Source organism: Saccopteryx leptura, chromosome 8 (assembly GCF_036850995.1).
Source record: "Saccopteryx leptura isolate mSacLep1 chromosome 8, mSacLep1_pri_phased_curated, whole genome shotgun sequence".
Taxonomy (NCBI): Eukaryota; Metazoa; Chordata; class Mammalia; order Chiroptera; family Emballonuridae; genus Saccopteryx; species Saccopteryx leptura.
Window position 1 is genome coordinate 52,296,139 of NC_089510.1, and position 27,259 is coordinate 52,323,397.

The 27,259-nt window shown below is 51.3% G+C and overlaps 1 protein-coding gene across 1 annotated transcript in view; it reads left to right on the forward strand.

Annotated features, from left to right (window-relative positions):
* The window catches only part of PDIA5 (protein disulfide isomerase family A member 5), a 90,323-nt gene that overhangs the window by 33,914 nt on the left and 29,150 nt on the right, over positions 1-27,259 (forward strand). The window contains exons 4-10 of the mRNA XM_066346953.1: positions 2,481-2,564; positions 2,817-2,862; positions 7,062-7,154; positions 10,717-10,777; positions 16,130-16,197; positions 22,839-22,930; positions 23,022-23,093. Of these exons, the coding sequence (XP_066203050.1) occupies positions 2,481-2,564; positions 2,817-2,862; positions 7,062-7,154; positions 10,717-10,777; positions 16,130-16,197; positions 22,839-22,930; positions 23,022-23,093 (516 nt within the window). The remainder of the gene's footprint in view (positions 1-2,480; positions 2,565-2,816; positions 2,863-7,061; positions 7,155-10,716; positions 10,778-16,129; positions 16,198-22,838; positions 22,931-23,021; positions 23,094-27,259) is intronic.

Here is a 27,259-nt window from a genome sequence, read left to right on the forward strand (position 1 = left end):
TGCTGGAGGTAGGTGGCAGAGGTGCTCAGAGAGGACAGGAAGCCATCTACCCACTAACCCCTCTGAGAATGTGTGCATTTGCATTTCTGTGTGTGTGTGGGCCCAGAGGAGAGAATCCTTGGGGAGTGTCAAAGAGCGTAAGGAGAGAACAGGGTTGCTTGGAGTCTGTGGCAGAGGCAGACGGCAATTGGCTTGACTACAGTGGGGGCCACAGGCTTCAGGGTTGGGTCCGCACTGAGAATGGCGGGCGAACCTCTGTGGCCTCCCAGATCCACTCAGCCAAGTTGGTGGGGAGCATTGCTCCTGAGCCTGGCCTGGGCTCACCCGGGATCTCAGGTGCTGCAGGTTTCCCAGAAAGGGGGTTCCGGCGGAGCAGGCAGGGATTGGGGCTGCAGTACTCCACTCTGCTTTGTGAAAGTCACAGAAAGAGACTGCCAGCCAGGCTTGATGGAAGAGAGAGCCAGCGTGGGGTGGCACTTCTCCCCTCCAGTGGCTGCCTTGCAGCGTCGAGTGGCCACCACAGCGCAGCTGCGTGCCAGGTGGGGCTGAGGGAGACCCACGGTGACCTGGTTCCTGCTCCAGGCACTGTTTGTTGTTGCAGTTGTGTGGACAGAAGGGGGTCACAGAAGCAGTTGAATGCAGCAAAACAAAGTTGGACTAGGAAAGTGCCAAGTAAATGGCTGTAAAGGTCTTGAGTTGAGTCCTCTTTCCTGGGGAATTAACTCAGGCAGAGAAAGGGCACCTCAGAGGCAGTTGTTCCCAAACAGTGTGGCTTCACCACAGCCTGCAGGATGGGCAGACCCAAACTTAATGGCCATTGACGCTGGAGGCATGTATGGCATCCCCACAGGGCTTTGGGCTGCTCTTATAGGGGCCTTCTGAGGCCCTCTGGGTCCCCTGCCCACCCCCCAGCTTGTCCCTTCTTTCTGGACTCCCTGCCACCTTAGAGGCTCAGCCATTGCAATGCACTAGCCTTTCCTTTCTGAATTCATCATGCATTTCTTGAGTTTCCACTGTTGGCCAGAGCTGAGGATGGAAGCTACAGTGGCCACAGTGATGGCTACCACAGGCAGGACTGACTAGAGAGGGAGCGGTCTGGGGTGGGGCCTGGGCAGGGGTGGCCCCTGGAGTGCCTGACACTCCCTCTCTCAGACCTACACATGCTTCTCCAGGGAGACATGCTTCTTGAATTGCAGGTTGTGTGTTTACACTTAAAATGAGGTCCCACAATTCTGCTTGTACATCTGTAAGCATTGCCTTTAGCATTGTGCTGAATGGTTAAATTAGTCCATCTGCTCTGGGGCTGGTGCACAGCTGTGTGAAGCTGATGGCTGTAGAAGGTGGGACATGTAACAGGTGGGAGAAGAAGGGACGTCCCTCAGGTGGCTGTCATACCTAGTAGAACCAAGTTTCTCATGCAGTGTAGTCAACAGAGACCAGGGAATTTGGGTGGTTAACATACCCTCACTGGCTCCACTCGGCTCTGGGGAGCAGGGCCCGTCATGAGTGGGTGGCAGGCTGCTTTGGCTGGCTGTTGGGCACGCTTGGCTAAGTGTGGTGAGGTCGTGAGGAATGTCTGAGGACAGGTAAGGCCTCTGAGGGGCTGGTGGAGGGCCAGGGGAAACCTGACCTCGTGGAGACTGGGAAAGGAGGAAGAGCCAGTGCAGATCACCTGGAAGGTTCCTTAAAACGTAATTGCTTCAGTATCCACGGTTTTGGTTCAGTAAGTCGGGAATGGGGCCGAAAGTTTGTATTGCTGACAGGTTCCTAGGTGATGCTGAGGTCCATTGGTCTCACAGGAGGGAAACCACGTTTAGGTGAGCTCGTGCACGAGCACCCGATAGACATTTTTTCTTAGAAGCTGATATCCCAGGCTCTACCTAGCGCTTCGCAGAAGCTCTCCCCTCTCTCCTGGCTTTTGTCAGTACCTGGTCAGATTTCTTCATTCTTTCAGCACCATAGAACATTTTCCCTTTATCCTGGTCAGATGGTACACAGCAGGTGGCATATGGCACACATCAGAGCTAAGAAAGGAAAACTTGCTTGGGCCCCAGGCAGAGATTCTGAAGTGAAGATCTGGGGAGGGCCAGGAAATCAGTATTTTTTAAACTTCCCAGGGTAATTCTAGTGAGCAGCCAGATTGGGAACCACTGAGCTATTCTGTTTATTTTTCTTCTTAGAATGGTCTGTCCACCCCCTGAGCTTCTGGGGCACTTCCTTTGCCTGGACCTCCCTGTGCTGCCCCTGACATGTAGTGATACAGCCTCCCCATCTGCTGGTCTGTCTTTCTTGATCAGCCCATATTGTATTGGTTATTCTCCTCCCTCTGGTTCTCTGAGAACCCGTCTACAGTGAGGTCCTCGCTTTTATCGAGAATTCCAAGCCACCTGGCTTATTCATAGGCCACCAGCAGATTTTACTGTCAACGCCTTTGTGAGGACCACAGGTAACAAATGTTTCCCTACATTTGTGTCTTTCAGTGATGCAGAGAGTAGAAAATTGTGCAAGAAGATGAAAGTTGACCTGAGCCCAAAGGACAAAAAGGTCGAATTATTCCATTACCAGTAAGTACACGTGGTCATTTCCAATTTTCAAGTAAGTGCTGAGAGCTTTCATTGGTATTCTCAGTGAACAGCGATTTTTAGTTAGATCAATTTTATCTCAGAATGATTTTTTTGTGTGTTTACAATTATTTCTTTAAAAAAGTCGTGAATTGTATTCAAGAGCTGGATCTTATTAAGGTGCTGCAGGAAACCAAAGGTATGTCTCTTCACAACCATTCCTAAAGTTAACACCTTTTTCTTCTCATTTGACAGGGATGGTGCATTTCACACTGAATATAACCGCGCTGTGACATTTAAGGTAAATTTACCTCCCTCATTCTCAGCAGAGCCGGAGTCTGAATGGGTGCCAAAAGTCTGGCAGCTTCTCTGAGAGAAGGAAGGGCAGAGTGCACAAACAGCTCTTCCGAGGGGCCGGCGGGATTCTTATCTCTAGAGCATATGTCAGCAAAATATCTGCAGTAGGATGACCAGCCCTGTAGCTGGTCTGTGACTCTATCAGCAGTTAGGTGTGTGATGTCGTGCCTTTCCCCTGCAGAGGCCCGAGTCTCCCTTTGCCATGGCTTCACGCCCGCCCTCGTCTCTGCAGCCGGGCCCACAGTCGCTGCCCCAGGCTGGAGGGGACTTGCTGTGTCCAGGTCAGCACACAGAGCAGGACACCGGCAGGTTGGCACCTGCGGGCTGATGCAGCTTTTCCTGACGGGATGCTGATGTTACCGAGATTTTCCCTGCTCCAAATCCACTCTAGAAGTCGGTGGAAAACATTAGTGAACATAAGTATGGAAACCCTGTGACCTGCAGGTGCTGTCCTGTTATCACAAAGCCGCCGCCCCGCCCTGAACCCTTCTCCTGCCCTTGGACTCCGCTCCTTCGCCATGTGTTCCCTGCCCTTCCTCAGCCAGCCTTCTGCCCCGGACCAGGCGGCATTCCCCTGTCTTGGCTGGGGCCGCATATTTCATCTGTTCCCTAATCTGCTGATCTCATTCATTCCTGCTTTCCTGATTTCCCAGCTGGGTTCATCCCTGTCCTGCTCTCTCTCAGTCTCCCTCCATCTGTGTCTCCTTTCATTCCTTCCTGTCTGTCCATCAGTCTGTGATGTCTGCCTCTCCTCCACCTGCCTCTTGTTTATCCAGTAACACTGCTTCATTTTTCAGTTGCTGCAGCTTTTACCTGATACAGACTCAGCCTGATTACTCATCATCTTAACACCCACATAGACACTTAGAGACAGTTCTACAAACTAGAGTGGCTTAACCCCTCTTACTTTGTGTTAAGACATCAGTTGATGTCCTTGGAGAGAACACGTGCTCCCCAGGAACTAGATTTAGCTGGGTGGGGCTGGGAAGGTGCCTATGCAGTGATGAAAAGAGCGGGCAGGGGGTGGGGGAGCTTTGTTTTGTTTTTGAGGTTGTGTTTGGAGCAGGGGTCCCCAAACTGCAGCCCCTTGGGCCGCATGCGGCCCCCTGAGGCTATTTATCCGGCCCCCGCCACACTTCCAGAAGGGGCACCTCTTTCATTGGTGGTCAGTGAGAGGAGCATAGTTCCCATTGAAATACTGGTCAGTTTGTTGATTTAAATTTACTTGTTCTTTATTTTAAATATTGTATTTGTTCCCGTTTTGTTTTTTTACTTTAAAATAAGATATGTGCAGTGTGCATAGGGATTTGTTCATAGTTTTTTTTATAGTCCGGCCCTCCAACAGTCTGAGGGACAGTGAACTGGCCCCCTGTGTAAAAACTTTGGGGACACCTGGTTTGGAGTATATTTAGCCTGCCCTCTGAGAAGTCTGTGCTGTGATTCTGGACCAGGGGATAGCAGCTGCTCAGAACTGGAGTAGCAGGAAAGGAGCAAGGAACCCTGGTGGTCTGAGCTTGCCTGGGTGGGTGGCCGAGTCCTGGCCTTGTCCACCTCCTTACAAAGACTAGGTGCATGCAATCTTATCCTTCTGTGATTTGTACGCCAGTAGGCTGGAGATGTGGGCTGAATATTATACAGGGTCAGAGTCTTTAGTGGAGAGAGGGCATCCTTGATCCCAGGGTCCACAAAGCCCACAGGACCACTAGGGACTGGGGTAGGGCCCCTGAAGTTCTCCAGAGCAGGAGGCAGTGGCTGCCTGACAGCTTCTGCTTTTCAGCAGGAACAGCTGAGACTAAGGCCCTCCCTGATCACAGATTCATTTTTCCTCAAGGTTTCTACTGGGCCTCTATCTCCAGAGGACGGAGGTGGGGCACGGTCTCAGCTCATGCTATGACTCTGTTGCTGTCATCCTGTACAACTCAGCAGGGTCCTGGTCACAGGGGCTATGCCATGGGCCTACAGAGGCCAGAGTGAGGGAAAGAGCAGGAAACTCAGAGGGAACTTTTTGTGTGAGTGGCCTTCTGCTTGTCAGCAGTCTGTCCAACACAGTCCTTCCTATGTGTGGACCAGAGGTGCCTAGAAACCGAAATTCAGATGGCTCTCTGATGACCTTCTCCCCAGGCCCTATAGCTGTAAGTGTGGTTTCCCAGCCATGAAGTCCTCCTGAAGACCAAGGTGCGGGTGCTGGGCCATTTCCGGGGATTCAGAGCACCCAGGTTGGAACAGTTGAAGGTGGGGTTCCCGGTGCTGCTTCCTATAGACTTTCCCACCCAGGGTCTTGTCAGAACAGTTTGGAGAGAACCTATGGATGGATTATTCAACTTCAATTAAAGAATAATCTCTACCTGAAAAGTAAGATTGCTAGTATGAATGTTTCAATTGTTATATTAAAAGAGGCTGTTTCTTTTCTTTTCCCGTCCACCTCCATCCTTTTTTCTTGATGCTGAGTTGGGGGAGGGAGGCGGGGAAGGCTGGACTAACTCTTTGACTCAGCTTGTGCTGGTATGGGACAGGAGCCCCCACAACAGTAGTTCCTACCCAACTTGGGTTCCTCTTCCCACTGATAGTCCCCTGGAAACCACAGACCTTCTTCAAAACAGTGTGTGTGCATACATTCAAGCAAGTGTTTTCATGTGGGTCGGGTTTCACCGGCTCGTGGGGTCCGCTGTGCACCCTTGATTGAGAACCCCAGTGCCGGGTTCTCTGCAGCAGCATGCAGGGTGTGCCTATGAGCATCGTTCTCATGGCCCCGCGGGCAGGTGCCCTGCAGCTGTGGGTGAGTTTGGGCCTCATGAAGTCCCTGCCAGTTCCATTTTGGCTTGTACTGTCACAGTGAAGCTTTGACAGGGGACTGAGAAAAGGCAGATCTACCTTTGCCATGGTGGAAACGACCATTCTCTTGGAGCCAGGAGGTGGCTCAGAACTCCATTTGGCTGGACAGGGAGCTTTACCTGGATGAAATCCTACAACATCTTAGCTGTCCCCCATTCTCCTGTAATAGCTCTTTCCAAATAGCAGTTTCCAGAAATAGTAAGCCTCACTGGGTCCCTGTGTGTGGCAGTGGATGGGCGGCTGCGTAGCTGCCTAGAGGCCCTGTCCCTTTCTCACCCTGACATAGACGTGAACACACCTGCTTCATCATGTGCTCATGGGAGCTTGTCTGGAGTGGGCAGGAGTAACAGAACCCTGAATCACACTGGGGGTCACTGAGGGCTCCATCTGTGGGCATGGAGGCCAGCCACTGTCCTCCAGGGGAGAGGGATGGATGCTGGCTGGTTTCTGGTACCCACTCCTGGTTCTCATGGACTTTGAGCACCGTTCGCGGAGTGAGTGAGGGAAAGGGAGTGCTGTGTCCGTCCTGGACCGTGACGTGTGGCCGGTGGGGAAGGGAGTGGAGGGACATGCGCCCTGTTCCCCACCCCAAAGGGAGCAGTGATTCGAGTCAGTTGTTCACGTGACAAAGGCTAGTTAAGCCCTTTCCTGAAGTGCTTTGTCAGATCTTCATCTTGGACCACCTGCAAAGGGGCCTTCAAGGAGAGAAGTGTATCAACCAGGAGGCCACAGAGCTAAGCCCCCTGCGCTGGGGCTTCCCGTCCCGAGCTCCCCAGAAGACGATCAGGATTTAACACACTCCCAAACCAGCTTAGATCAGGAAATACCAAGCAGGTTACAAGCAGGTGTGATTACCTGCTTACGTGGCTGACAGTTCTAGTGACTGTGTGAATGTGAAAGTATCTACTTTGGACAGCACTAGAGACCTTTATTCAAATTGATCAGGGAAACTTCCTGGAGGAGGTGAGATTTATTAGAGGCATGAGTATGTCTTAGGTTAGAATAATTGTCTCAAATTTTCTTTATTTGGTCCATGAAGAAGCATAGTAGGTATGGGTCAGCTGACCTGAGTAAGGTGTCATGTGGCTGAACAATTCTGGTGGGGGTGGTGGGGGTGCATTTTTAGGGCCCTTTGAAGTGCTGTCAGTGGGTGATGGACTGGCACACTCCCCAGTGTTGGATCTTGTGCCACATGCAGTTTTAGTCCAGGCACTTGGACCTCCAGGCAGGGAAACAGGCAGGTTCCTGATTCCCCCACCTCTCTCTTTTCCTGGCTAAATTGATTTTTGCCTTCTCTCTTCTTTTCCTTAGTCTGTAGTGGCCTTTCTGAAAGACCCAAAAGGGCCCCCACTGTGGGAAGAAGATCCTGGAGCCAAAGATGTTGTCCACATTGACAGTGAAAAGGTAATATATTCCCCATCAGTTTTGATGGACACTGGAGGCTTCCCCTGAACTGTGGTCTCCCGAGGACAGGTGCCCAAGGAACTAAGAAATGGGCATGCTGCCTGACCAGCTGGACTTTCCTCCGGGGGAGCTGGGCCAGGCCCTCGTCGCTGGTCTCCTTCCCAGCCTCCTGATAGAGCCAACAAGAGGTCACAGCCTGGCTGCCCGAGCGCTTCCTCCACTCTTTACTCTTATTTAATGCATTTTAACACATTTAGAGTTTCCTTATAGGAATGTCTATTTAAATATCCTCTCCTTATTATGTAATCTGGTTGTTGCTGGAATTGGCTTTGTGTTTTCTGCTTTTTTAAAAAATGGGTTTGTTTTTTTTGTTTTTTTAAATAATAATCTGCAAGGTTTGGGTTATATTTCCAGAGGTATGGGTCAGGTCTCTACAATTCTGAGTCACTGTATAACATTGAACAAATGATATACCCTCTTAAGCTTCAATTTCTGGGTTTGGTCAGGATGGGGGGTTGGAGGGATGGAAAGGTGGTTATGATTTATCATCTCCATTCAACCCTGACCCTCCTTCTTTGGAAGCCTGACCTGAATGTTCATCTTCACCCATGTGTACCTGCATGTGCACAGTGTGCTTATCTGCTTGGCTGTGCCTTCACGTACGGATGGGCAGGAACTTCGTTGTGACATTTCAGTCTGTGAGGCAAGCCGTGCTTTCTTGTAGATGAAAGGAGAATGTTCGTTCTTATTTTGGTAACAAAAAACACACCCTTTATCTTCCTCTGCCTCTCCTCCCTCCTCCCTTTTCATTTAACATTATTGACTCTTAATGCCTATTACCCCAAAAGAAAGTGATGCCATTATACAATACTTTCTGGAGAATGAAGTCATGTGCAATCACTGTGGGCTAACCAGGTGGGTCTGTGGGGATTTGAATGAGGGGACCAGACATGAGCATTTCTCTGGGATAGAAAGTACCTTCAGCTAGAAGATAAAGCATATTTTTTGTTTTAATTTATTTTTTAATTTAAGTATAGTTGTTATACAGTCTTATATTGGTTTATTAGTTTCAGGTATACTATTTAGTGAGTCAACGTTTTTATACCTTATAATGTGACCCCACTAAAACCTTTTAAAAAGCATATTGGGGACAAAGGAAGAGGGTCAGGTGCCAGGAGGTAGGTAGTGGCATCTGTGCCCATAGCTATGCAAACACAAATGGCTTAAGAGGATTGTTGCTCGTGGGTGTATTTGGCATAGTTTACGGGTTTAGCTCCTGGACAGCGAGAGCCTCGCGCCTTCCTTGCCTACGATGTGCATGTCCTCAGACCCCTCAGATTGCTCTTCTGTGTTAATACTTAAACAAGTATTCCTTCGCACCTGTAGGCAACCCTCTTGTTATACTTTCTGCTGTTTTCTCTCATGTAGAAGCATAGGTACAGCTGCTTTTTGCTAATAGAATCCCCACATAAAATAACTAAACGTTTCAAATGCAAATTGAATTTCCAGCTCATATTTGTAAGTGTAGAATTCTATCCTTATTGAAGGAACTAAGTATCTTTGAATGTAATGTAATATGTGTTACTACCAAATTGTGACAGGCTCAGAAAAACCTTTTCTTCTCAGGTCTTTTATCTGGTTTTATCTGTAGAGATTCCAGAAGATTCTTTTCAGGGTGTTTTCATCCTCCAGGGTGCCCAGTCAGGGTCAAAGGTTGTGGTTACTAATTCTGTCTTAAAATGAGTTCCTTTTGGCCAAGACATGGAAACAACCAAAGGGTCCCTCAATAGATGAATAAATAGAGAAGGTGTGGTACATATATACAATGGAATACTACTCAGCCATAGAGAAGAGATGAAATACTGCCATTTTGACAACATGGATGGGTTGGATCTTGAGAATATCATGCCAGTCAAAATAAGTCAGATGGAAGAGCAAGAACCATAGGATTTCACTCATGTGGTATTTAAAACAGAAATCAACAGAGAAACCTCATAGACACAGAGCACAGTATGGTGGTTACCAGAGGGAAAGCTGAGTGAGGGGAGGCAGTGAAAGGGAAAGGCGGTCAGATATGTGCCGACAGAGGAGACCTGACTGTGGCTGGTGGGCATACCCAATCTGAAGGTCATGTATCATAGCAATGTACACTTGGAGCCTATATGATCTTATTAACCAGGGTCACCCAATAAATTTAATAAAAATTTAAAAATGAGTGCCTTAACCCTCTAGTTACATAAACATTTTCAGAATTTATTATAAAATGTTTTGAATTTTCATAAAATACTTGTAATCTTTAGCTGGAAAATTATAAGTAACGCATATTTGTTGTTGAAATTTTAGAAGATATAGCTTAAATGTTAAAGAAAGAGAAAACCACCCCATCACTTCCCTTTGAGTGAGAGCTCACTGCTGGTGTTTTCTGTAGCCTTTGAGGCTTGCAACATAGTGCAGTACATAAATATTAACAAAAGTGTCATTACATGTTATATGCTGTTCTGTAACTTGCTCCCCCTCCCCACTTAATGTAACATGCACATCTTATTGTGACATTAAATATTCCTCCTCATAGTTTATAATGATGCAGCAATATCCCATTGTGCGGGATGTACTGTCATCTATTTACCTAATGTCTGTTGCTGCCAGAAAGCTGCATTTTGAAATTTCCTCTTATTTTCCTTACTATTCAGAAGAAAAAACCCTCTAATTTTCTTCTATGGAAACCGGTTAGCAAAATATGCTCTGTCGTGGCGCTGCTTTGCAGTCCTTAATAGATTTGCTTTTCCCCGACCGTTGTTGACTCTCCTTGGAAGAAAGGTCTCTTGCCCTGCTTTACATAAAAGTCTCTCCATTAGCACTGTTGTGACCTTTGTCTTTTACATTTATTGTATTTATTTAGCCAGTAGTTATATATTGCCTAACAACGTGCCAGCACTGTTCTAAAGGCTTTATAAATACAAATGGTCAGTTTCGCTTGTAACCTCCTGGGGGTTAGGAGGGGGCATGTCGCATCCTGTGCTCCTGTGCTCACAGTGGGCTCCTGGGGACATGGATGGAGGCGGCAGGGCTGGGGCCTGGGGAAGAGCTTAGTGGGCGTGGGCTAGCCCCATGTTCCAGACCCCCACCCGGCCGGGTGGAGACTACATGAAAACAGCCACCCAGCACAGCCCAGCTGCTCCATAGGCCACATGCAGGGGGGTGGGGGGGAGCCCGGTCAGCAGCCTCATGTGGCACAAAAAGCTCCCTGCAGGCTTTTAATCATTCAGATAGGGCTGAAAACAGAGCTGGTAGCCTGGTCCTGGCTCCTTCATCCCAACAGGTGGCTTTGCGAAAGCCACTTGTCTGCCCGGGCCTGTCTCCCCATCTGTAATATGCCAGGCTGGTCTGGAGTGGGTCATCTCCGAGGTTCCTTCAGCTCCCGACGTGCGGCCCCAGCCCCCAAGTCAGGCAGTGAGACTTCTGAAGTGTTCGCCTGCTCCCTCCACCACTGTGATCCCTGGAGGTGGGGTGGGGGCTCTGTTCTGTGTTGTGTGACCTGTGGTGTTTTCTCTTTGTGCCTCAGGACTTCAGACGGCTCCTGAAGAAGGAGGAGAAGCCAATCCTGATGATGTTCTATGCCCCCTGTGAGTGACCTTCCTCCTTTGGGCAGGAGTTAGTTCAGATTCTTGGAGGGAGCTGGGGATTGTGGGGCAGGGAGACCGGGAACAGGCCCCAGGTGTCTCCCTTAGAACGCCAGACCACACTGCTCACCCATCACTATCTGCCTCTCTTCCTTCATCGTGGCCTTTTCATTTGGCTCTCCTCCACTCCTGCTTCCACATAGTTTTTTTCTCACTAGAATCAGCATCCTTCTGCCCTTTTCACCCCAGGGGCCACCCAGCAACAACACAGGGCTCCTCTCAGGTACCTCTGCCTTCCCCTCCCCCTCTACCTCCTGGGTCCCGAAGCCCCTTTCCTGCCAGCTCTGTGCCTGTTGGAGCCGCCCGAGGCTCATTGCGCTGTCCAAGGTGCTGCCGCTGCTCACCATCCCGAGCCTGGCCAAGGTGCTGCCGCTGCTCACCATCCCGAGCCTGGCCAAGGTGCTGCCGCTGCTCACCATCCCGAGCCTGGCCAAGGTGCTGCCGCTGCTCACCATCCCGAGCCTGGCCAAGGTGCTGCAGCTGCACCCCAGCTCTGGCTCCTGCACACCTCGCTGGGAGGTGGGCAGTGATCAGGACCAGAGAGAAAGTGGCTTGGTATTTGGGTTTAGTCTCTGTATGAGGCAAGAGACTATGGGAATAGGGTCACTGAGATGACAACCAGAAGACCTGGGGTCTAATTCCAGGTGTGCCACCAGCGAGCTGGGTGACCTTGGTCAAGTCCCTCACTTCTCTGCTCCTCCATTTCCATTTACGTAAGACCAGGGGTTGGATCTGAGCAATGGCCTTCAAACTTTTTGACTGAATTTCGCAGTATTAAAGAATTTTTATTGCAAAAGAAATTTTTTTATGGCAACCCAGTACTATAAGTATACATAAACTATATCTAAACAAGCCAAAAGAAAGGTTTCACAAAAGCATGCTAACCTTTCCTACTTATTCTGCCAGATGTAGTGTACACTGATATTTCCTTTTCTATTCTGTTTTGTTTAAAAGAAGTCATTGCTTTTTGCTACTACTTCATAGCCCTCTAATAAAGGGTCGGCAAGCTCTGACCCGTAGGCTGGCTGCCTTTTCTTTGTGAATGCATTTTTGTTGGAACACAGCTGCATCCATCCATTTACTCGCAGTCTGGCTGCTTTCACACGACAACAGCAGAATGGAGTAGTTGACAGTATGTAGCGCGAAGCCTCACACATCCCCTGTCTGGGCCACTCCTGTAGTCTAGTGGGTCCTGACCCACGGATTTTAAACCCCTGGGTTAGAGGCTATGTGAAGACCTGGAGCTGTGACTCTGTGGACCACAAATGCCCATTCCCTCAGGAAGCCAAAGGCCTGAAGGCTGGAGAAAGCGGGGCTATGGGTGGTGGGAAGGGGGTGTGCCCAGGCGCGTGCGTGGCTCAGATGGGTGTGCTGGATTGTGGTATCACAGGGTTCTCTCATGTTTACTCGTGAAAGCCTGCCTCCCGCCCCCTTCCTGAGAAGTTCTCTGAGTAAGGGCCCCTCCCGTTCCTACCCTGAGGACCATGCCTCCCTGGCTGATGCCTTTGTGGAGTTCTGGTGGGTCTGCCTGACTTGAGCCTGTGGCTTGTTCACCATGGCAATAGCCTCTGTCAGCTCATGGTGGTCACTGGGTGGCCCCCACTCGACTTCCTCCCAGACACCTCGCTGATCCCAGGGCTGTGCCTGCCTGTGGAAAGATGTCCTGCTGTCCTGCCTCCTGTGAGATCTGGCTCTGCCCAGAGAGGGCTGTCCTTTAACCCTGGGTCGTTGTCTTTATTAATGCTCACTGGTTGGTTCCACTCCATTTTGTTCCTCCTTGGAGGGATCTTACTAACTGCCTAACTGTGAATTGCTCCAGAAACTGTCCTGCCGGCACAGCCCCTGGAGGACAGGCCTCCTTTGGTTGATGTTAGAACCCTTCAGGACTCAACGCAGTGGTTAAGTGAGACTAAAACAGTGTGTGTCAGTGTACAGCACATGTCACGAGGCAGGGTCCTGGTGTGACCATGCGGGTTTCAGTACAATGACACCAGTTAATCACCCACAGACAGTGGTTTACTCACAGTTTGCACCTGAATGTGTCACAGGCTGTCTGGCAGTGTACTCATCCTACTCACCACAGTGGGCAGAGACGCCTGCATGGTGATGATCTTTATATAATAGAGAGCTGGGTAGAAGTCAGGTTCCTGGCAGGTGTCACAGAGCAATTAAGTGGGGGAGGGAGGGAGAAAACTCACAGTGGGGTTTTCATCTGTGAAGTTCAAAATTGTGGTGGAGGGCTTGGATTGGATGGCCTCCTGGGTCCTAAGTGAGTAACCCCAGGATTCTTTTGTTGTTGTTTGTTTTTATTTTTAGTGATAGAAAGAGGGACAGATAGGGACAGACAGGCCAGAAGGGAGAGAGATGAGCAGCATCAGTTCTTTATTGCAGCTCCTTAGTTGTTCATTGATTGCTTTCTCACATGTGCCTTGACCAGGGGGCTGCAGCTGAGCCAGTGACCCCTTACTCAAGCCAGCCACCTCTGGCCTTAAGCCAGCAACCATGGGATCATGTCTATGATCCCATGCTCAAGCCAATGACCCTGCGCTCAAGCTGGTTAGCCCACACTCAAGCCAGCAACCTCAGGGCTTTGAACCTGGGTCCTCTCTGTCACAGTCCAATGCTCTATCCACTGTGCCACCACCTGGTCAGGCTTGTTGTTTTTTTGTTTTTTTTATGAAACAAAGTTGTGCTTTTATTACATTCATGCACTGAAGCCTTCATGGCCTCGTAAGTCAGCTTATTCTTGGGACCCACACCAGTTCTCTTAACTGGGAAGTCTCTTAGGGCTCTTATTGTTTGATCATGTTTGGGGTGAAGGACCCCAAAGGCAGTGGGCGCCTTTAATTGTGACAAGGAATCTGGATCCCCAGGACCTACTGTTGATTCAGTAAATGTTTGTTGACTGAATTAATGGGACAATAATCAGCTGACTGCTCTAACCTTTGGGGTTCGAGAGGGCTAATTAGTCTTATCTTTTCCATTGCTTCCCAGTTGAATCAGGTGAAAGATAAACTCAGATAGGGGTCTCAGTACCAGCTCTGTTTTTGGTAAACTTCAATAGGAAACTGGCATGGCCTATTGCTTCCTGTTATTGTTATCACCTCTTCCCCCCAATATCTTCTTCCCCCAGCGCTGCTGGCCTCCCCCCGTGGGGACAGCTGGGGAGTTCAGGGGGTAATGCTGCTTGCTCTAGGCTGCAGGCAGTCAGAGCTGGAAGAGAGAGGCCACACCTGTGGGGACAAGTAATAAATTAGGCCCCGGACTGATGAAAGTAGCGCAGTGGGTGTCTGACTCCCCTCAGTTCATCAAGTTGCTGATTAAGAGTGGGTGAAGGGCTGCATGTGCCCCTGGGGAGTGGAGCGACGTCCTTTGTTCCCTGTGGAAGTTTTCACTGGGGGCCTTGTGTTGACTGAGCCCCTTGCAGGATGCCTGGCTGTGGCCACCTTCCACAGCCGGCTCCGTCCCTCAGCGTGCAGGGCAGGTGCTGTTCTACTGCACTGGCCGGGAAGCTGAGGCTCAGGCCACCTACGCCACTAGCCCAGGCTCCTATCTGCAGCAGATGGTCACGGGGGCTGCTGACCTGGGTCTTCTCCCGAGCCGAGACCGTCCTGTGCGGTGTGGCCTCCGGTATCCCTGCCACGTGGCATCCACCCGGTAGAGCACGGGTGTCCGGTGAAGTTGGCGTTGTTATCCCCGTTTCTGTGCTCCCTTCTGGTTCCTCTCAGTGGGAACCAAGTCCGCTGAGAAGTGTCATGTTCCTTCCTTCACGAGGCTTGTGGGGATCTGCTGTGGCGGCAGCTGCCCAGGGGAGCACAGCTTGTCTTCCGAGGGCAGCTGCCTCAGCTCCGCCCTGCAGCTGGCCTCGCCACAGCTCCTGCTGTCTCCTGTCTCCCGTCTCCCTGAGTCTGAGCCTGCACGGATGGCACGAACTGAGGCCCAGGCTTAATATGCTGGTGTGTGTGTGTCCACATGTCTGCCAGGCAGGAATGTCAAGGACGGGGCCGTGGGCATTTTGAGAGTTTTGTGTGAAAATATCCTGCATTGCATCTTGTCTGGTAGACTTGGTGCTAGGAGGTTCAGTGGTCCTGGGGGAGTTTCACCCACTCACAGTTCCCCAGGGTCTGTGTCTGGCCTCGTGGGTGTTAGCACCTCTCTGATCTGTATTACTCTGCCCACGGCCTGGAAGGCATTCGCTAAACATGGATAGGAGCTTGTCCGCCTGCCGCCAAATGGCCTGTCCCTGCTGTGCCATGTTGAGATGAGATCCAGTCTGACATGGGGTTCCAGGCAGCTTGGTGTCTACAGCTTTCAGATGCATCTCGAAGCCTGTGTGCAGCAGAGCGGCTGTCAGAAGGAGTAACAGCCTTGCATGTCAGAATTCCTCGCGTCTGAGGAAATGGCGCTCGTGTCCTGCAGGATCCGTGCTGATGTGTGGCCTGCTCTGGTTGAAGGAAGGACAGGGGTTTAAATCAAGGTCACTCTGAACCATAGTAGTGACTGTTTGGGGCTGGGCTGTCTTGGCCTCAAGCCCCCCAAGCCCTGGGGGGCTTCACCACCCCAAGAGAAGCTTATAACTGTGAAGAACCCCAGAACCCCAGAGAGGGTTGAGCCAAAGACGTAACAGAATCCTCCGATGTCAGAACTGTGTGGTCGAGTCCCCCTTATTTGCCAGAAGGAGCAGCAGCCCAGAGAGGAAGTGAGCTGTCCAGGGCCACCAGCACGTGGAGGGAAGACGAGAACTCTGGGCGTGTGATCCTGGCCTGGCGCTCTCCCCACAGGGCCAGAGCCAGCGTTTTTCACGTCACGCCTGCCTCCAGTTACTGCGTAATCATCTTTGTTAATGAAGGAAAACGGGCACGAAAATCCCCAAAGTTATCGTGTTTGTGCTTGCACATTTTTCTTCCTAATGGTATTCAATTCAGGTTTATTTGCAGCCCCGGGTTGGGCCTTGAGGGAGGCGTTTAGCTGTGCATGAAGTGGTGTTCGCCTGGCATCGGTTCTGGTTCCCTGAACCCTCTTGAACTCACTGTCAGCTCTGAATTATTCAGTGTCATGCCCTTCTCCAGCTGTGTCATGTTTGCTTAGTTGGTCACATGTGGATTAAGTCACTGCTGGGCTGCGTCCTGTTTCATGAATGGAGGCTCTTTGGGGGCCAGGGAGTCTGCCTCCAGTTGCTGTGATCCTGGAGGCTGGGTCAGTGTTTGTGGATAGAGGGCGTCCTGAGGGGGGAGTGTGAAGCGCAGGTCCAGCCCCCACTGTAACCGAGTTTGGTGTTTCTCCTCCTGTGACTAGGGTGCAGCATGTGCAAGAGGATAATGCCGCATTTCCAGAAGGCTGCCACCCAGCTGCGAGGCCACGTGGTAAGCGAGGCGCCATGGGCCAGGCAGGGCTGGCTGCTTCTCAGACTTCTCCCTCACCTGGGGAGGTGGCCGTGGAGCAGGGGTGAGGGAGGGCAGGTTTGGGGTTCTGAGAGGACATCCTATTGCTGCTGCCCCTGCTGCCCTGGCAGGTGTTTCAGAGGCCCGTCCTCAGGGAACGCTGAGACTCCGTAGAGCCGCTGGGACTGGGAGACTTAGCGCCTGTCAACGGCCAGTAACGAAATGGCCGAGAAAACAGCAAGAAGCATGAAGCATGTGGGGTGCTGCCGGGAGGCCAGTGACCAACTGCAGACCATCAGGGTCCAGAGTCATTGGGGCTGGGCTCCAAAGTGGTCCAAGGCTCCCGATGATGGAGAAGCCAGTGGTGGCCAGAAGCACAAGCGGGTTCCCGGGACAGGCTCTTGCCCAGGCTTTCCTGTGAGGCAGGAAGAATGGTGGAAGGAAGGCAGTCCCGACGAGAGCTGGAGCCCTGAGCGTGCAGGCAGTCTCTGAAGGAGAGATTGCAGGTGTGCGGGGCAGAGCAGACAGGAGACAGGGTTGTCTTGGGGGTGCCCACCTTCAGGGGACATGAGGGGGAAGAGGCACCACTGAGGAAACTGAGCAGTAGGAACAGCCAGGATGGTCAGTGAGGAAGGCGGGAAGGGGGCTGTCGGACCTCACCCGGGGCTGAGGGTCAGTCACTGATGGTCCTAGCCCCTGCCAGGCTTGTCCATATGTCTGTCCATTTTTGCATCTGCCCTGAGCCATAAAGGTTTTGGGTTTTTTGCTTCGTTGGCTTTTTTGGTTTTTGTTTTGGGGGTGGATGGTTCTTGGTGGCAAGAGAAAAAGAACAGCTAGCTGCTCTAGGGTGCATGGAAAAATCCACATGCCTTTGATGAAAGGTCATCAGGAGGAGCCGTCTCCATGGGACCAGCCCAAGTCCCATTATGGGAGTTCTGAGTCTTAAAACTGTATCATGATCTTTATGGATCAAATTAAGTTGGTGATTAGTTGAAAGTCAATTTGAAAAGTTTCAGTGGCAGCACCTGGGCATGGCGACAGCTCTGCTAGGTGGCTGCAAGATTGGGTTGCTTTCTCTGTTGACCTTATTCTGGGGGACACCAAGGTCTTGCTTGTTTCTCACTAATGAATTTTTAGCAACCTGCCTGGAGATGTTTGGCCGTGGGGCACACGTACATCACTCTGGGGGTGTTTCACTTCACATTTTGGGACCTCAGTAGATACCATATTTTAAGATTATTTCACCTAGAGAAAAGACTTAATTACCGCAGTGTTCTCCCTACCTGCACCTTCATACACTTCAAACACTGCTCACCTCAGCTTCCAGACCTCTGGTACTGTGGAAGGTAAAGAGCTCCAGCCCCAGTCAGATCTCCACTGACCCGGCCAGCCCCCTGAAAGCAGGTACGGTCTTGGTGCCCGTCTTGTGCACCTTCTGAGAAAGTCTCAGCCATTGCTGCATCTACTGCCAAACTCAGCATTCCTCCCGGCCCCTCCCGCACTCCGGCAGGAGCTGGTCCCTGCCACACACGGCCAGGTCTGCCCTTCTTCGCTTTCTTTTTTTATCACGTTGTTCACCAATTGATACTAATTATGCCTTTTCTCACTGAAATGTGAGCCTCTTGAGCACAGGGGCTCTGTTTGATTCCTGTCTGTTTCTTCAGCACAGAGGCAAGTCCATAGTAAGTACCCGATACATGCTGATGAATGAATGAGTATAGGGTTTACTACTCCTGGGTATATTTTATTTCAAGTTTTATCTTTACATTTAAAAGATGTTCTCCTTTTTAAAGGAATTCAGAGCATTAGTTAGGGACAAAAACAAACTGAGAAGGATGTTCCAGGATGAAGATTTTTTCCCCCTTTGGCCCAAAGTTCACACTAGGCCCTTTTGCAAGGGTTGCCCTAAAGATTACTTGTGATAGGGCACCTGGACCCAGGTGGAGAAATAAAAAATGTGACCCTTCCAATTCTCCAGACAATGCTACAGAACAGGCAGTGGGAGTATCTGGGCACCTGGAAAACGCCCAGCTTGGGCCAGGTGTTAGTTACTGCAGCCCACGGGCTGATCACGCCCAGCTTGGGCCAGGTGTTAGTTACTGCGGCCCATGGGCTGATCCCGCCCAGCTTGGGCCAGGTGTTAGTTACTGCGGCCCACGGGCTGATCACGCCCAGCTTTGGCAGGTGTTAGTTGCTACGGCCCAAGGCGTCTGTGTGGTGTGGACTCATTCATTTTCTTGCTTCTGCATTTTCTTGCTTGAGGTTTGGTTTCTGTTTTCCCCTTAGTTTCTCAGGAAAGCAGCTTTCCTTTCCTTGGAGAAGTTCTCGCCCTTTCCAAGCTCCGTAAGGGGACGGACTCAGGCCGCCATGGACACCCCCCACTGTAGGACCCTCTGCAGGCCCGGCAAAAGTTTGCTCCCTCCCCACTGGCAAAATCCAGCTGGGTTAGCACCTCCTGCCTCCTCTTCATCGTTTTTGTCTCTGGGCCTCTTTGTCAGGGGCCGGGAACCTGCCTCTTCTACAGATGTCTTGGGAGGTAGCCAACCTGACGGTGCCATTAAGGCAGAAGCCAGAGCAGGTCAGGGATGTGCAGCCTTTGCCATTTTCCAAATGCAGATCTGCCTCTTTTTTGCTGTCACTGACGTCTGGTGAATCATAAGTGTATGTCCCATCCAAAGCTAATTGACATCCTCGTCAGCAGCCATTGCTGTTCCCAGCTCCGAGCAGCCATCCGATCTGATCTGGCCTTCTCTGCACACCCTTGCCAGATCGACGTCCACTCTGAGTCTGTTGTTAACCTTGGCCATGCTGGACCCTCTGGCTGTAAACATTGTGAAGTAGGTCGGTCATGGTGACAGATTAGTGCAAATCAGACTGGTGCTCGCTCTCATTAACCGTTTGGGGGATCTTGGACAGAGAGTCTTGGAGCCCCAGTTTCCCCATCTGTAAAATAGGGATGACAGTAGCAGCCCTGCCCACCTCACTGGGGTGTTTTGAGGAGCAGATGGGCTGGAATGTGGTGACATCTCTGTAACCTATAGACACTTGATAGGTACAGATGATCAGCACCCCTGCCCTGTACTTCTGTTGTGCTCACACACTCAGTGGTGGTCCTGAGGTGCTGCCGCCTCCTGCCCTCTTTCTTATTATCACGTTGGTGCAAGGGTCTGGCACTGAGCTTTCTGTCTCATTATGGCCCGTCCCTCAGCGATTGTATCCACCTCCATAGCTTCAACATGACATGGCTCCCCGGAGCCGAGTCCCGAAGTTCTAGTACCACGTGTCAGACTGCCTGCTTGACATCGTGGTCGGGATTTTTCTCCCTGTGTCCCAAATGCAGGATGTCTAAAATGAAAGTCAGTATCTTTCCATCTGGCAGACTGCCAGCTTTTCTGCCCAGCTCCCCTGAGTACCCCAGCTCCCCCTGCTGGTGTGCCGGGGCACCCTCGGGCACCTCTCCCCCACAGCTCCGTCCTCTCCCTGCCCGCCAGCCAGGGTCGGGCCCTGCTTAGCTCCTACAGGGTGGCTGTCCATGCTGTTGACTTGTCTCCCTGCCCTATGACCTTCCCCTATAACTTAACCTCTATACTTTAAAAATGAGGGGGGGGGACCCTAAGTCCCCTCCAGCACCTCCTGAATTAAATTCTGGTCTCTGGGCAGGAGGTCTTCCAGAGTGACCTCAGTGAACTCACCTAGCCTTCTCTTATACTTCCTTCTGTGTGTCTTGCGGTCCAGTTAAACTCACATGGTCCCCGTTTCTTGGACCAAATCTTGTTTTGCTTTGCCCCCTTTTTATCTTCCGGAATGTTTGAGGGACTCTTACCCCTCTTTGGGCACTAGCTCACCTGCCGCCTGCCTGTGGAACTTCCGTGACCGGTCCTGTCACAGCTTGAGGAAGAGCAGCTCCAGCCACGTGTGGCTCAGTGTCGGGCGCTGTGGCCTTAACCTCTCCTTTGGTTAAGATGAATTTTACCTCATTCAACTTCACAAACTCCGAAAAGGGTTTGTACATAGTTGTTCAAAAAATACCTTATTAACTAAGAAGATGTCTCCCAAATGATACAAAAGTGCTGCAGAAACTCAGAGAATTAAGAGTTTATTACAAGCATAGGTAGTTTGGAAAGGCCGCCAGGGAAGGTGGGATTGGATTTGCCTTAGGGATGAAAGAGTCTCCCATGGGAGCTGAGAGATGGGGAGTGGGCAGCTTAAGCCAAGAGGCTGGAGGACACAACGTAGTGGCACAGCGCAACTAGAGCAGAGGCAACTAGGACTTTTCAAGGAAATGCATCTACTAAGCAGGGAGCTAGAATTCACACCCAGCAGCCTGACCCTGAGCCCACCTACCATTGTGGTACACTGCTTGTCTGCAAGGTGCCGTAGACAACACGTGATCCAACTTCCCCCATACAGAAATCTCAAACTATCTTACTCCTGGGAGAATAAAAATATCGAGATCCTAGCAGGGGTACAGCTAAGGGTTTTATAAGAAAGAAGAATTAGGAAGTGAGGTAGGGACCATATGATATTTGAGTGTGGAGTTAGGCTTTAGCCTGTATTCAGTAGAGTGGAAAGGTTTTGTGCAGGGAAGTGATGTAATGAAAGAGAAGGACGTGGAAGATTAATCTTGTGGTGAATGTGCACTGACACCAGGCAGATCAATTAGACATAAAAAAACAACTTTAAAGTAGACAATTATTACTGGAAATGGCTGTGAGTCAGTCTGGCAGGATGAACAGGATGGCTTTTTAGAGCAGTCCAGGCTTCGAGTAAGTTCTGTTCCAGGATTATTTTTCCTATATGCCTTGCCGCATCCCCAAATGGGCTGGTGGAAAACACCCAGTGATTTAGCATGCATTCATTGTGCACCTGCTGTGTGCCAGGCATTGTGCTAGGTACTTAAGACAGTCGGAAAGACGCCTTTAGATTCCTCTAGGGATGGAGCTGCCAGAGGCACAGGGGGCTGCCGTACTGGGAGGATTTGGAAGGAAACAAAGAACTTGATCAGTGAGCACAAGTTTTGTGCTGAAATCTCTGACAGCTCTCTCAAGAGCCCTGTGGTAGTCTTATCCCACACATCTTGCAGGCAAGGAACCTCACTTAGTGAGGCTGAGTGACTTACCCACAGTCACATGACTCCGAAGTGGAAGCAGTCTTCTGAATCAAATTCATTGTCCAAATTCATTGTGCTGTTTTTCTTTTTCTCTTCCTCTGCTTCCTTATGTATTGTTCAGCAGAATTCAGCTTCCTGGATTCCTTCCTGTTCTTCTGTGACTGCTGCTGGCTTTGTGGCTCCCTTTCCCCTCTCCTCTCTGCCGCCCGTTTTCTAGACCAGCCTTCCTGTATCTGGCCTCTCTGCCTACATTCTCTGTGAGAGCGGTCTCACAGTCCTCTTTCTGGGCACTTGATTCTGCCCTAGAAAAGAGGGTTTCTGCTTCAGAAGGAGTTTTAGGGGACCTTACTCTGGGTTGTTCTTGGAACAGCCTTGTTGTCAATAACACAGCTACTAAAATTCTCCTTTGCTGTCCAGGGCTGGCAACCAGAGCGTGTTCAGACACCGGAGATGATAGTGAAGTCAGGCTATAGGTGATCGTCACACACAGGAGGAGAGAGTTGGAAGGCCTAGCAAGTTTCTGGAGAGAGGAGAGTTGGGCAGGCAGATTGTCCTGAGAACCACACGCTCTCCTTGGCTGCACAGAGCTGTGAGGTCTGCTGATGCTGCATGTGAAGCCTAAGTGGACAGACTGAGGACAGGCCGTGACGTATGCAGGAAGGTGTCTGAGGACGTTGCAGAGTAGCCGAGTGGCGATTCCATAATTTGGGAGTCAAGTTGACATGGGCAGAGAAAAAAGCATAATATGTTCTTGGGTGGCAGCAGACCCACTCGAGTAAGACTTGTTTGAACTTGGCAACAAGACCAGGTTCCTTTTTTTTTTTTTTTTTTGTATTTTTCTGAAGCTGGAAATGGGGAGGCAGTCAGACAGACTCCTGCATGCGCCCGTCCGGGATCCACCCGGCACGCCCACCAGGGGGCGATGCTCTGCCCATCTGGGGTGTCGCTCTGTTGCGACCACAGCCACTCTAGCGCCTGAGGCAGAGGCCAAGGAGCCATCCCCAGCGCCGGGGCCATCTTTGCTCCAATGGAGCCTCGGCTGCGGGAGGGGAAGAGAGAGACAGAGAGGAAGGAGGGGGGAAGGGGTGGAGAAGCAGATGGGCGCTTTTCCTGTGTGCCCTGGCCGGGAATCGAACCCGGGACTTCCGCACGCCAGGCCGACGCTCTACCACTGAGCCAACCGGCCAGGGCCAAGACCAGGTTTCTTCCTCAAACCCTGGACCTTTGTTTTTGCTCTGGGATGTTTCTTTCTACAGGGCCGGTCAAAGAGAACCCTGTGGGGAGGGCAGCACTTGGGCCCAGATGCCCCCCTCAGAGCCCTTGGTCCTCGTTCCCAGCTGGCTCAGCTCACCTTGCTCCCTGCTGCCCTGGACTGCACATCAGTTTGTGGGGCTTTGTCCTATTCAGTGTGTCCCCATCGTTTTTGGTGGGACAGCTGGATAGGAGGCACATGGACAAGGTGAGGTGTCTACCGGGAAGAGGGTGGACAGGTCTGTTCTCCCTTTGCTCCTAGGTGCTGGCCGGGATGAACATCTACCCCTCGGAATTTGAAGACATCAGGGAGGAGTACAACGTGCGGGGCTACCCTACCATCTGCTACTTTGAGTAAGTGCCCTGCTTCCCTGCTGACGCGTGCCGCCTCGTGATGGCATTTGTGTGCCCAGTTGAGCCTACATTGTCTCTCCACATTTTACAGGAAAGGACGGTTTCTGTTCCAGTATGACAACTACGGGTCCTCAACCGAGGACATTGTGGAGTGGCTGAAGAAGTAAGTTGGGCATTTACCTGCAGACAGAGCAGGGGGGCTGGTGCCCAGAGGGAGGGGCGTCTGCCTCTGGGAGATGGGTGCCTTTGCCAAGGCCTCAGGGTGGTTCCTGGTCCCAGGGCTCTGGCTGCGGTTTGAGGAAGAGGGTGAAGAAAGGAAAGGCCCTAGCCGGTTGGCTCAGTGGTAGAGCGTTGGCCTGGCGTGTAGAAGTCCCGGGTTCGATTCCCGGCCAGGGCACACAGGAGAAGCGCCCATTTGCTTCTCCACCCCTCCCCCTCTCCTTCCTCTCTGTCTCTCTCTTCCCCTCCCGCAGCCAAGGCTCCATTGGAGCAAAGATGGCCCGGGCGCTGGGGATGGCTCCTTGGCCTCTGCCCCAGGTGCTGCAGTGGCTCTGGTCGCAGCAGAGCGACACCCCTAAGGGGCAGAGCATCGCCCCCTGGTGGGCAGAGCGTGGCCCCCTGGTGGGCGTGCCAGGTGGATCCCAGTCGGGCGCATGCGGGAGTCTGTCTGACTGTCTCTCCCGGTTTCTAGCTTCAGAAAAATACAAAAAAAAAAAAAAAAAAAAAGGAAAGGAAAGGACCCATTGTGCTGCCCTGACAGCTATATCTACGTGAGGGTGGTGAATCTCTGTGAGTTTAGGATACAGGAGTGGGGAGGATTTGGTGTGACTTTGGCTGCAATGACCGCATTTCAAATAGTTTTCTTCCTTATACGATCTGTCTCGGGAATAGGCGTCTTGCTCACCCAGGATGTCAGGTTTGAGACTTGTCACTGTAGGTCTCTCTGAAAATGGAATTGTCAATTGAATGCTTATTTCAAACATAACACTGTATTAGGTGCTGTGCAGCTACACGAAATGTAATGCCGTAGGTTACAGAGTGCCCTGCCGTTCATCTGCCCTCCCCACAGGTGCTGGTGCCTAGCAGCCTGTGACCCCTGTTCTGTAATGTGATCAGTGCCTATGACCGAAACCACCCCTCATCTGGAGGCCCCTTTGTGCTCAGCGTGTGGCTTTGGCATGATGGTCGGACCCTGACTGGTGTACTGGACAGGGAGTCTGTCACCCCATGCCTGGAGCTGGGATGGGGCCACCTCTCCTGGAAGCTTCCCAGCCCGCCCAGCTGCGCACTCACCCTGCTCGCCTTGCGCTTGGCCTGGCGTCCGCTTGGCATTCCCAGTCACTGCTGATATGCAGTTATTTGCACATAATAATAGCTGACATCTTGGGGGCTCTGCTATGCGGCTGGCACTGTTCTAAGCACTTTATGTGGATTCTGATATAATCCTCAGAACAGCCCTGTAAGGAAAATATTATTATTATTACCCTTATTTTATGAATAGGTCACTGAGCACAGTGATGAAGTGGCTTGTCCAGGCTCTGCAGCTGCCAGGTGGAGGGCCAGGGCCCAGACAGTGCCCCCTCCATCCCCATCCGCCCCCTGAGCTCTGCGCGAGCCCTCCCCCACTCGGTAGCGTGCTGGGTGCTTGTTGCATCATAACCTGAGGGGCCCAGGCTTAAAGAATTAGTTATCTAAAAATATGGAGATTGAAATCTGTACTTTCAGAATGGGAAAGGAGGATGAATTTTGTACAAAAAAAAAAAATCCACAAGAAGCAGACTGTTAGATTCTAAAAGTTGAAACTCTCGAGTCCTCTGTTGGTTCCCAGGGGCTCGGGAGATAAAACAGCGATAACATCATGTTTGTGTAGCTCTTTCACGTCTGGGAAGCATTGCATATCTCTCTCCCCATCCATCACCGCATCTCAGCCCCTGCCCGGCCAGGCAGCTGCCCATTATCGCATATGCATTGTCTTCCTTTTTCACTTGATAATAAGCATGTCCTCTCCTACAGCGAGGCATATCCCACTCTGCTTTGGGAAAAGGTTTCAACAAATAGCAATCTCATTTGTCACCAGAGCATAAAAATCTGTCTGCTTCCCTCCCCTTCTGTAACCTTTTCTGGTTTCAAAATAGACTGATATCTCTTTTGGAAGGATGGATAGGGTTTTTTTTTTTTTTTTTTTTTTTTTTTAAGTGTTGAGAATTGCTTACTAACCATAGACAAGGGGACATATCAGTGGAGTGTCTGAGACAGATTACTATCTCCTTCTGTGGCCTGCCACTCTCTCCCACCCCAGCTGTCTGCACACTGCCACCCCAGCTCCTCACTGCTCAGCTTGGCCTGTACCCCAGAGCTGCGTCCAGATCTGTGCCCTGGGCTGGTGCCTCCTTACTTCCCCCCCTCTCCTCTCTCTTCCCACACTCCCCTTCTCTGCCCCCCCCCCCCACAGTGGCTTCTGGTTCACCCTGGCTCTCCAGATGGAGAGGGTTGGTAGGGTGTGTCCAGGGAAGGGAAGGGAGCATCTGGGTTTCCCTGGCAACCCCTCCAGAGCTGTCCAGCTACCTGATCATGGTCAGGGACACACACTTGAGGGCAGCTTCTCTGAAGACACGGCTGCAGCCCACTCCCCCAGCACAGGGGGTAGGCAGACCACCCCCTGAAGGCCCCTCAGTGAGCCGCCTCATCTCATACCTGAGTGAAAGCCAGCAATGTCACTGTGCTGCCAACTGGCTTAATTTTTTAAAAAATCTTTTAAAATTAGATTTTAAGGCTATTCAAGTGAGATATGTTATTATAGAAAACCTTGGGCCCTGGCCGGTTGGCTCAGTGGTAGAGCATCGGCCTGGCGTGCAGAAGTCCCGGGTTCGATTCCCGGCTGGGGCACACAGGAGAAGCGCCCATCTGCTTCTCCACCCCTCCCCCTCTCCTTCCTCTCTGTCTCTCTCTTCCCCTCCCGCAGCTGAGGCTCCATTGGAGCAAAGATGGCCCGGGCGCTGGGGATGGCTCCTTGGCCTCTGCCCCAGGCGCTGGAGTGGCTCTGGTCGCGGCAGAGCGAAGACCTGGAGGGGCAGAGCATCGCCCCCTGGTGGCCAGAGTGTCGTCCCCTGGTGGGCGTGCCGGGTGGATCCTGGTCGGGCGCATGCGGGAGTCTGTCTGACTGTCTCTCCCCATTTCCAGCTTCAGAAAAATACAAAAAACAAAAAAGAAAACCTTAAAAGTATACTTTAAAAAAAAAAGTGTCCCTGTCTCCTTGCCACACACACACTGTCCCAAGATAACATGTTCTAATATTCTGGCAAATTTCCTTCTAGATTCTAAACACACACACACACACACACACACACACACACACACACTCAGATCTGAGGGCAGTGTTTAGGTCTTTACCAGATTTCCCCCGATCCTGGTGGGTAGCTGTGCCCCCACCCCTGTGCCCCGCCTTTCCTGCTTCCCTGCCCCCCCTCCCTGGGCCTCTCCAGCTTGGGGCCAGGGCAGCCAGTGGAGCGGATGGGGGCGGGTCCAGCCTCGCTTTCTCTCTGGATGACGTTCAGAAGCTCAGGAGAGAGGAGCCCAAATCCTGTCCTTCAACAGGTGACACTGGCAGGTGGGCACGGTGCGAGGCCGGGCAGGGAGTCCCTGGCGCCCAGTGTCCTGGGGCTGTGGGATACCTGCATTTGTCGTGGCAGTTGTGCCGCTTGTGCTCCCGACAGCTGTGTGTCTCATGCCCCTCTCTGCAGATTTCGTGCTGCTAAGTTGGGCTTAGCAGTTAGAGCGCGTGAAAGTGGCAGTTCGTGTTGGCCTCGCTATCCATTTTTGCCTGTGTGTGTTTATACTAACTAGAAGCGAGCTGGAAACAAACACAAAGTCTTCTTGTAAGACTTTGAGTTGCATCTTCTCATCCATGGCATGGGCGCCTGCCTCAGGCGAGGTCCTGCTTTGTGCGAAGGAGCCAGGGAACTCAGAGTCTCGGGATTGGAAGGGAATGGCGACGCCAGTGAGCCTGCCCAGCAGTTCCCCTTAGTGTTCTCATCACTTCTAGATAGATGGAGTTGCCTCAGTCCCGCAGATACCACAGAAAACAGGGCTGGGGTTCATTTTGAGGCAGTCCATTCATGTTTGAATGATTCTTATGATTCAGGTTATGAATCTTGAGGAGCATTGAGTAAAATGTTAGGAACTTTATGTCTTTACAAAGTGCTGTCTCACATCCCTTATCTGTTTAGATGTCCCTGAGGAGTAGATAAAGAGACCTACGTGTATACGTCATGTAGCTATTTAAAGTCAAGTTGGTTGGTAAGTGGAGGAAACAGGACTCAAAGCCAGGTC